Genomic DNA, 11,121 nt, shown 5'->3' with positions numbered 1-11,121 from the left:
CAATTTCCATAGCTAGAAGAATTAAAAATTAAGGGAGAAAGAATAACATAGGAGTAAATACCTACCAATAAATGTCCAGCAATACTATTTTCATCTGAAAATAATCTAGAAAATAAAAGTCTGTGTTGAAAGATAAGTAGTGTATCCAAATAGATCACTCCAGTTGAGTCAGCTGCTTGTGATTCTATTTTTTTTTCTTTAAATCAACAAAGGCAATTGACATTACCATTTTGTTCTTAAATAGGAAGAAAAATAACTGGGAATGACCCACCAAAATATTAACATAAATTTTGTTTTTTCAAATTCCTTGACTAACTTAAGTAACTAAATAAACATTTAGATATAATTTCTATTATCAGCATTTCATAGCTAATAATTATTACTCAAATTAGTTTTCCATTGATAGTAATTATATCAACAACTTGCCAAATATAGAAATGTTCTAAGTTTGAGAGAAACTATTTCAAAGTCCAGATATATAGCTTTGAACCCACACAAGGATTTTTAAGGTTAGGACATGACATGTACCAAGTATGTTTAGGGGCATTAGGATTTACTTCCTCAGTAGCCCTTAGAGTTCAGTGCTGATATTAATGATCCCTCAAAGTAGATATAGATATTTATATCCAAATTCTCATAGCTCAGGATTCATGTAAATAATGTATGTCAATTACTTTTGAAATTACTGCCAAAAGATTAGTTTTAAAAACCATCTGACAAGGCTTGCTTCTTAACTTTTAACTTTTATTCTGAACACTCATTATAAAACCATTTACTTTATCTCTAGAAGAAGCAAATTACTTGATTATAACCCTCTACCATCTCAAAAAACTACCTGTCCCTGGACTTGCAAAGTTAGAAAGTCATGAACAGAAAACTGAAGAAGGTAGAAGAGGTAGAAAGGCATAGAGACCTTGGGTAGTCCTTCAGTTATACTGCTTAGCAACACGGCAACAAAAGAGCGATGACAGACAGCAATTGTCCTAATCTAGGTCAATACAACAGCCAAAATACTTTGTAAACACTTTCTTTGGCTCTTTCTGGAGATCAACACTGTTCTAATTAAACAGCATGAGAAGGGCTTGATGACAACCTAAGAGTTCATCAATATTTACTTATCCAACACCTTTTATCCAAGAATCTTAAAATCAGCTAATACTAATCATAACTCAGTAACTGAGAGAGGTAGGTACTAAGGTAAACTGCAAAGGCCAAGAACAGAAATTGGGAGTGTGTGCCATTGAATAATATTTGTGAGCTAAAGACTGCTGCCTTATATGGCTCTGAGTATGTAAAAAAGAAGTATTATCTACTCTCCTTTAACAAACCCAAACTCAGCATTAACAGGATAATACCTTTTTTTTTTTTTTTTTACTATGTTTCATTTGTATTTGTACCTAATTTTTACTGAAGTTTGATTAAGTTTGATTTTCAGAGGACAATGTTTAGTCATTGAACTTACCCAGAGAAAACTATATTGACACAGAATTTTAGATATTACATTATTTTTAATATTATTTTAAATATTAGATTAAAGTCTATAGTATCCCATGTGCCAATTATTAGTTATCTTTCCATTTGAGGTGAAGGGTTTGTGTTATGCTATACACACCATCTTCCTTGTGACCAAGAGTGAATTTGTGAGATGGATACCTAAGAGAAGGTGCAGTCTGTAGCCATGAATAGTTCTGTGTATGTGTGTACAGTTAACAAACACCTAAAAGGATTGAACTCTTGTCCTTAGCCTCATTAGCACCATGCACCAACTGCGTTGACTGGTTGAAACTGTTAGATAAGAGAGTGCAAACTAAAAGGAATAGGAACAAAGGAGGGTTGTATTTCATCATCTTAAGGTTTCACAGAGATGATGCAGGTTTACAATTCAAATTCCCATCTCCTGAAAAATGACTTCTTAAATAACTCTCAAAACTCAGAAGTGCAGTAATCTGAAATTATTCTAATCTAAAAACTTTAGAGAATAACCAGTTACTACAATTGATGTTCACTGTAAGGAATACATAGCTATACAAAATATAGCTACACAAAAATAGAACTCAGTGAAAAAATAACATGTTTTAAAGCAAGAAAGATGCTTGTTTTGGATTCTTATCAGTAGTGGCTAATTGGATAAATGCTAAAGATTTACATTCAAGTGCTGGAAGGATTACTGCACAGAAATTCAATTACTCAAAATCTTTGCTCAGACGTCTCTCAGGCTTATTAAAGATGAGATGATGTATGAACCACCAAGAGTGGCATTTAACCCCAGCCACTTTCAAGATAATGCATACAGCTGTTAAGACATTCCAGAATGTTAAGACATTCACTGATACTAAGAGTGGTATTAAAAAAAAAAAGACCTCATACAGTCTGCTGGCATTTCATACCAAACTTTGGAGGAGGTAGTAAAGTGTTGGAATTTAAAATACAAGGTCAGCACTAAGTGTAAACAATTCTAAAGCATTGTATGCAATTCTTTAAACATATGTAGTGAAAAAAATCAGAATTCATATAAAACCAGAATTTAAAAAAGCAAAAAATAGAAATATTTAGTGAATTTACTCAAATGAAGAAAACTTAAATGATACAGAACTGAAAATATTAGAAATCTATATACAATAAAAAGTGAATATAAATTAGCCAACTCCATGGACATTTCCAGTTAAGCATTCATACAAATACACAGTCACCTTTTTCTTATGTATGGGGATAACACATACACATATGACATGATGATTCTGGCAAAAAAAAATAAATCAGAGATACTAAAAATATTCTCAAGTTTTAAGAATGGTGTGGAATAAGTTTAAACAACAACATTCTACATGAATGGAAACCCCTGATTTAATTCCATGATTTTATCATGCCAGAATCATGGTTGGTTTTAATTTTCTTAAACAGATATTGGTATCATACACATTGGCTTATTAATAATTAAGGCATTCTGCATACACAGTATCTCAGTGTGAACAAAAAACTTTTAGTATTGATTATCTGCTATGGTTTAAACTTTCAAAGTCTTTTCAACATAAGAAAATAGTAGCTGCACACATTTAAGTGTTTTTTTATAAAACACAATCTTAAAAAAAGTAATGATGATTGGTCTTTATAATTCCTAGTAATAAGTCCTGTCTTATTTTTCACATAGTATAAATTATATTCTTATGCAGGATTGCATTAAGACCCAGTAGTTCTTAAACAATGTTACCAAATAACCATATAAATCCCAAATTGCAGCAAAGGTGAACAATCTTCATAGTGCACTTTCACCTCACTGAAGTTGAAGCTGCTCCTTTTGGATATTTTTCCACTTCAATGTGAAGTAGATCCTTAGAGTTTCATTAGTGGTTTCATTATGTGGCTTTTTAAAGGAAAAAATGGTTTTGATTTCTTCCACAGTTCACAGTTCTCAGTTGAGACATTTTTGGGGAAATCATATAGTCCAGGGGTGTTTTGAATAACCAAATGCTATTTAGTAGATGAAGTCTCTCAATGCAACTGTAATAAATAAGCATCTACATCCTTAGAGAATAAAACAAAAACATTTCGTTAGCCAGTACTGTAAATACAACACATACACACACCCCATTTTCTTCTCCCTTTTGGTCACTAGCTTTGCCTGTTTCCCTTTGTGACCTTTTGAGGGCAAAAGATTTGTCTTACTCAACATTTTCTCTGCACTTTTGTAGCACACAGCATGTGCTCAATAAGTGTTTGCAAAGTGCTTAGTGAATGTTTTAGTTTCTGTGATCAAACAACTCTGCTTTTATAGAGTAAGCAAGATCATTACATCATTCACAGCAACTCCTTCAGTGCTATATAAACTCTAGACCAGCTTGAGGATAGCCGTTCTGATTTCTACCCTCAAAAAATTGCATTGAGGGTTTAATATTGTAAAAGAGGTTTTATCATAGCTTAAGGAACTTCATAGATCTTTTAATCACTCAATATTGTTTGCAATAATAAATACAGTATCTTAAGGTTATGTTCACAATAAAGCTTCTCCCTTTATAAAAAATTACAATTGAAAGCAAATTTCTAAGGAAACAATTTTTCAGTTCTACTACTAAGAAGACAAGGCACTTCCAGAAAAAGGTGATATATCACGTATTCTATTTTCTATCAACTTTTACTTCATTTTCCCTCCTATTATCAAAAGAACAATTAAAATTGTAACAATAAAAAAACTTCAGGAAATTGATTTCCGTTCATAACATTTTCATCATTAAGAATTCTACACAGGGCTTCCCTGGTGGCGCAGTGGTTGAGAGTCCGCCTGCCGATGCAGGGGACACGGGTTCGTGCCCCGGTCTGGGAAGATCCCACATGCCGCGGAGCGGCTGGGCCCGTGGGCCATGGCCGCTGGGCCTGCGCGTCCGGAGCCTGTGCTCCGCAACTGGAGAGGCCACAACAGTGAGAGGCCCGCGTACCACAAAAAAAAAAAAAAAAAAAAGAATTCTACACAGTAAAATTATACACAGTGGTAACACACTTGCTTGATACATCATTATGCTTCCTCTCATGAAGGTTATTTCAAGAAGAATTTTATAAGTCCAAGACATAAATCCTCTTATTGACATCATTATGCTTCCTTTCATGAAGGTATTCCAAGAAGAATTTTATAAGTAAGTCTAAGACATAAATATAAATATTGTATTTTTTTAAACTAAAGAAAGTTTTTGTATTTCTGGCTAATACCAATTTATATGATAGCAGTATGCCCAATACAAGGGTGGAAATATTTCTTAACAGTGATTTTTTTCCTGCAGTTATGTTTTAACTACCAAAACTATTTTGGAGTTTAAATATTAAAATCCAAAATAACACTGTACCTTTTCCTTTGAGACAAGCAAATCAATAAAGAACGATGTCAAATTCATACTGTGATTTGAGCAATTTAACTTTCCCAAAAAAGCATGACATTAGCAAAAGCCAAGTAAAAATACCCCCAAACTGATTATGTTCCTCACCCCTTGCTTCTGAGTAGCACTGTCTTTTCAGTTGCCTTTTTAACCTGGGTTCTTAACCTTTTTTCAAATATTTTCCTCTAATTGGAGCTAGGTCATTAAATACCTACTACCACATTATTTCTGTGGCTGTATCTGAAACACATTCAATGACTAATTCCTGTATTCCTTGCCAAAGTCATATTCATATCCAGAGGACCTTAAGCGTTTATGAATATGAAATTGACTTTAGATGTTATTAGAGTAGTACTGAATTGGACATTTGAAAGAGTTCGTTTATGAATGTATAATACTATTACATTATGTCTAATTTTTAACTAAGCTTAAATATAGATTACCTTGGCTATATTACCAGTATATCCTGGAACCAAAGTAAGATGGTTTTCCTGTTCCCACAATCCACTTAATTGTTGTTTTAAAATCTGAATATTTCTAGGAGAAAAAAAGAAGAAAAAATGCAAATATAGTAAGATATGGACTTTGGTAGTAAATACACTTAATGAAAACAGCTTTAAAATTTTCAAGTATTTTTCAGGATACAATTATACCATTTGAAGTCAAGCAAATCTTTAAACTAGTACATGTCAATCATGAAAATTAAAGGTTACCTAGTTGTTAGAGGAAGTAAGAAAACAACAGGCATTTGGAACATTCAGACAATCGAGTATGAAGTGGGAAAGTGGGAAAATTCTGAGAGCCTAGAAAGCAAATTATGGATTTAAAGGAAACTGTTGGGAGATTTTTTTTTTGTAATTTCATGATAATCTGGCTCATTTGGTAGAATACCCACACATTTTCACATCAAGGCAATACTCAAATTATGATTATAATACAGTTTTTAGAAGTGTAATCATCCACACTGGACTCTCATGTTAATGTCTGGGAGCCAAAGGACCCCACAGGATGACTCCATTCCTGTGCCTCAATCTTATTCCACTAAAAGCCATCTCTTTTTCTCTCTCTCACTCCTTTCTAATGGATGTAAGGGTTAAACCACTGCTGTGCTTTTGCCTCCCCAAATGAAGGGTAGGATTCTGCCAGAACAATATATACAGGGGGTTACTGGGCTCTGGAATTCAACTTTTCACATATGAACAGTATCCCAATTTAATATTTCTCTGAAAATGAAGAGAATAAGTATTACATACTGATAATCATGAAATAAAATTCTCACCTAGCTTAATCAAGCTGCTTTTCCTGAAAAAAAACTTTATTAGTATGAGTTTAAAGGTATACTCACCCATCATTTATAATTTCTGTTTTGGATGATAGTTCTGACCACCACCTTTTTATGACTGCTTGAAGCCAGTTTAAACCAACTATTATATATCTGAAATGACATTTCATTACAAAATTCAAGTGTTTTCATCCAAGAAGCCTTTAGAAAAGATGACACTCTACCCCCCTCAAAAAACACATACACACTTATCTTTCCCTTTTAAAAAATTTATTTCACTACTTTCACAAAACTATACTTCATGTAACATATTTATAGACAGTTTTATAATTGTTCTCTAGTCATTCCCTATTCTTTTCCTAATTGGACTATAAGCTCCTGGAAAACAGAAACCATGTATGTCTCATGGAGCTCAGTCTACCACTATGCACTTATAAGGCACAAGATCAAGGATGCTGAAAGAGAAAAAAGAATTGAGATTCAGATTAGCACTTACTCTTCAAATTTGCTTTTAAGTAGTGACTTTACTAGAGGCAACAAGTCTACACAGCAGCCAAGTGAGATGTATTGTTTTTCCTCCTGTAAACTAAAGTAAATAAATACTAAGTTATAAAATTATGAACAGGTCATCATTTGTCCTTCTTTAAATGTACTTTTTTTCTGAAAAATATTCTTTATACCTATTGGTGAGCACAGGAAGGCAATCCACCACAACTCCAAGGTCTTCTATCCTGTGGGAACAAAATTGCTTAGATAGCTGATTTCCTTATTTATTTTCATATTATAACCTTCACACTGCTTTTGAGAAATTTACTCATTCAACAAATGATCTGAGTGTCTATGATGAGTCAGTTGTTGATCTGAGTGTCTATGATGAGTCAGTTGTTAGGGATGAGTCAGTTGTTAGCCGTGAACAAAGAAATAGGGCTTGTATTTCAATATGTGTGTGAGTGTGGGAGGAGGTGGAGAGGGCAGGGACAGACAATAAACAAGTGAAATATATAAAGCATGTTGATGGTGGTAAGGGCTATGGAGAAAAATAAAATGGGAAAGAAGGATAGGGAGTGAAGAAATACGTATTTTTAAATAAGGTAGTCAAGGAAGGCCTCACCAAGGTAACATTTGAGGAGACTTAAATACAGTGAGGAAGGTAATGGTTAAAATTTTCACTCAAAGGGGATTTTTAAAGGTTGGTTTTCCCATAATGGTATCTCTTAGTTTTATAGATAAGAATCTTAATCAGAGAAGGTAACAGCTTTGTTCAATCTGATAAAACAGATGGTTTTCTGTATTTTGGTTACTCTTAGACCGAAGATAAATGTAATTTAAACCATACTGCTACTACTGAAGCTAAACATAGGAAGTTCAGAATTTTAGCCAGTATAACATAAAAAAGTAGAGGCACTTCTACATAATACATTGGAAATTACTTTTACTGAACAAAACCATAAAGGGTCACACTTACCTCACCAAATAAGCTACAAGTTCACTTATACTTCTCTTTCTCCAGAAAGTTAAAGCTACATTCAATCTCAAATTCCTGCTGAACAAAACCTGTGTCATTGTTTCATGGTCCTGAGAAACCTGAAAGGCAGGAATCTAATTAAGATATGACATGAAACCATTTTTTTCAATTAAATTATTCTGGTAGACATATTTTAAAATTAGGCAAAGATGACTCCTTTTACTGGCCCACAAAAAGGAATATTGCAGTGAACACAGTAAACAAATGATTTGAATAAATTTAGGACCTGTTTATTTTTTATCAATACTTTTTCTTATTTGCTACCATTTTCCTTTTAAATCTCAATAGTTCATAGAATAAATTATTTTTACTCACCTAAAAACCTAGGATTTAATTTATAATGTGTATTAAATAAAAAGGTAAACATATAGGCTAGTCATTACCAACTGAACAGCATGAGTAGGGAACCACAGAAATTAAGTTTTGTGACAAGTATTTAAATTCATTCATTTTTTTCTGTATAATTAAGGTAATATATTCCTGTTGTAAAAAGTTCAAGTAAAAAAAAAAAAAAAAGTTCAAGTAGCACAAAACTTTATAAAATAAAAAGTGAATATTCTCTACTTGCCCACAAAAACAACTAACATTACTCAGGAGTAATCACAGTTAACAGACTGGTAAGTATCTTTCAAACCACTTTCTAGACAAAGACAAATTAGGTAGATATAAAATTAAAATATTCTAATATCTATATTTTTGAAAACCTTGTTTTTTCACACACATTATGAAGATTTTTCAACGTCAGAACATAGATCAGTCTCATTTTTAAAAAACAATTACATATTCTCCAGTCTTTATGTATCATAATTTTAGATTGATTCTAGTTTTTCCCTATTAAAACTGTGCATCAATGAACATCCTTATGTATATAAATACGTGCACTTGTACAAAACCTTCTGTAGGATTAATTTTAGAACTGGAACAGCTAGATCCAATTTTTTTCAATAACAGATTAAGATATAATTCACATACCCATTTTGAATGTACAATTCAGTAACTTTTAGTATATACATTCACAGAGTTGTGCGAGCACCACCATAATGAATTTTAGAACCTTTTCGTCACTCCCAAAAGAAACTCTGGACTCCACTCTCCCCTCTCTACAGTTCCTCACAACGATTAATCTACTTTCTGTCCCTATGACTTTACCTAATTTGGACGGTTCACATAAATTGAATCATACAATATGTGGCCTTTTTTTGTGTGTGGCTTCTTTCACATAGCATGATGTGTGAAAGATCAAGATTTATATACAGTGTAGCATATTGGTGTTTTACTCCTTTTTAATGATCAAATAATATTCTATTGTATGGAATATGACACTTTATTTACCCATAGTCCATTGATGGACATTTGGATTGTTTCCACTTTTGGCTATTATAAAATGTTATAAGCATCTGTTCATAAATATCTGTGTGGACTTATGTTTTCAATTCTCTGGGTATATACCTAGGAGTGCAACTGTCGGGTGAAAAGGTTATGTATATTTGAACTTTGACAAAATAATATAGCATCACTTTTAAATTTAGGTTTTTAGAGCAGGCACTAGTCAATCAGGAAAAAACGTCTGAAACAACAAAAGAACAATCAATAAACCCATTAGTTGAGGTTAATGCAGGTTTGTGAAAAGTAGTGAAATGGGAGCAAGGTTAAAGGAAGCCCTTGAAAAAATGCCACATTGTGGCACTAATACAAATGTGAAACTGCAGCTTTAAGGCATTTTCACTGAGAATGTTTATTCCCTCAGTTCAACTGAAGAACCAACCTAGGTCCCAATCTAGGCCAGATTTCTGGACTATATAGTCACATGTTCTTTTCCTCCAGGGTATGTAGTTTCTTTGATTTTCTGATCTGTGTCGGCCTCATCACTTCTATAACTACATGAAAGTAGGGGTAGTGTCTGTTTTTCACCCACCAATCCATTTCTCAGAGCCTGCAGAATGCACTGCACAGCAGGGAGCAATCAATAAATATTTGTGAATGACTTAGTATGACAGTGACCCTCTGTAACACTAAGGTTTAGGTACCTGTAGGTATCCTATTCTCCAGGGCTCAAAAAATTCACTATTAAATTCTCCTTGCTCCCTCTTTTCTCACAGATACCATACACACTTCCTTCATCTCTCCTAGCATTACTAACTTTCTATTACTCCAGAATCTTTTCTTTTGGCCTCCCTGAGCAGCTTTCGGGATCTTAGTTCCCTGATCAGGGATCGAACCTAGTCCCACGTCAGTAAAAGCACCAAGTCCTAACCACTGGATCACCCGGGATCTTATTTACACAGGAACACTTCCACTGGCAAATGGAATCTTTGCATCATCTCATTATGGTTTTAGTTAATAACACTTTGTTTTCTACCTTTGTTTTGTATCATTTACTTGTAATTATTATCCTACGTATGATGCTCATTTTCATTCATCTACATACTTATGACCATTTAAATATAAAAAGATTCTTTTTTTGCTTGTATGCCACAGAAAATGCTTTTCAAACTGTCATGCCAGATAGAAACAATACTAAGTTTACCAAGTCATAGTTAAAGAAATTAAGGTAATTTAATCAATGTAATGTTATGTATCTATTAATTATATAATATCTTTGTATGGTGACAGATGGTAACTAGACTTATTGTGGTGATCATTTTGAAATGTACAGAAATATCAAATCACTACACTGTGCACCAGGAACTAACATAGTGTTGTAGGTCTATTACACATCAAAACAAACAAATAAACAAACTCACAAAAAAAGAGATCAGATTTGTGGTTACCAGAGGCAGGACGTGGCTTGGCTGAGGGGAAATTGGAGGAAGACAGTCAAAAGGTACAAACTTCTGGCTATAAGATAAATAAGCACTAGGGATGTAACGTACAACTTGGTAAATATAATTAACACTGCTGTATTTTATATATAAAAGCTGTTAAGAGAGTAAATCCTAAGAGTTCTCATTACAAGGAAAAAATTTTTTTTCCATTTTTAAAATTTTGTATCTATATATGATGGATGTTCACTAAACTTAATGTGGTAATCATTTCATGATGTAGTTAAGTCAAACCATTATGTGTATACCTTAAACTTTTAAAATGCTGTATGTCAATTATATCTCAATAAAACTGGAAGGGAAAAAATTGTAGAAGTGTTATTTTAATTACATGGAAAAATATTCAAATTTATTAAACATAAAAATCAAATTATCAAACAATATGGAGAAAAAATACACATCAAAACTTTAATACTGTTATTTACAAATGTTGAAATTACAGATAATTTTTTCCTTTGGATTTATTTTCTATAACATATACAATAAACATGTAATAATTATTATTGTAAACTCGTGTTTATAAATTTTAACAAACCATTCTTTCAAATAACCATTAAAAAAATGGTTTTCCTGAGGTATAATTTACATACCATAAAACTCACACATATTTAAAATACGTAATTCAATGAT

General features: G+C 32.7%; 1 protein-coding gene across 4 annotated transcripts in view; it reads right to left on the bottom strand.

Moving 5' to 3' along the window:
• Window positions 1–2,537: 2,537 nt before the first annotated feature.
• Window positions 2,538–11,121, bottom strand: part of KATNBL1 (katanin regulatory subunit B1 like 1) — a 62,969-nt gene continuing 54,385 nt past the window's right edge. For all 4 annotated transcript variants that reach the window (XM_082647189.1, XM_082647192.1, XM_082647191.1 and 1 more), the window contains 6 exons: window positions 7,610–7,728; window positions 6,825–6,875; window positions 6,641–6,730; window positions 6,208–6,297; window positions 5,306–5,399; window positions 2,538–3,522 (listed from right to left, as the gene is read on the bottom strand). In XM_082647189.1, coding sequence (XP_082503315.1) covers window positions 3,490–3,522; window positions 5,306–5,399; window positions 6,208–6,297; window positions 6,641–6,730; window positions 6,825–6,875; window positions 7,610–7,728 — 477 coding nt within the window. In that variant the 3' untranslated portion in view covers window positions 2,538–3,489. The remainder of the gene's footprint in view (window positions 3,523–5,305; window positions 5,400–6,207; window positions 6,298–6,640; window positions 6,731–6,824; window positions 6,876–7,609; window positions 7,729–11,121) is intronic.

The sequence above is a fragment of the Grampus griseus genome, assembly GCF_964374135.1.
Source record: "Grampus griseus genome assembly, chromosome: 2".
In the NCBI taxonomy this organism is placed as follows: Eukaryota; Metazoa; Chordata; class Mammalia; order Artiodactyla; family Delphinidae; genus Grampus; species Grampus griseus.
Note: the sequence above shows the minus strand (reverse complement) of the source record. Positions and strands in the feature narration are given on the sequence as shown.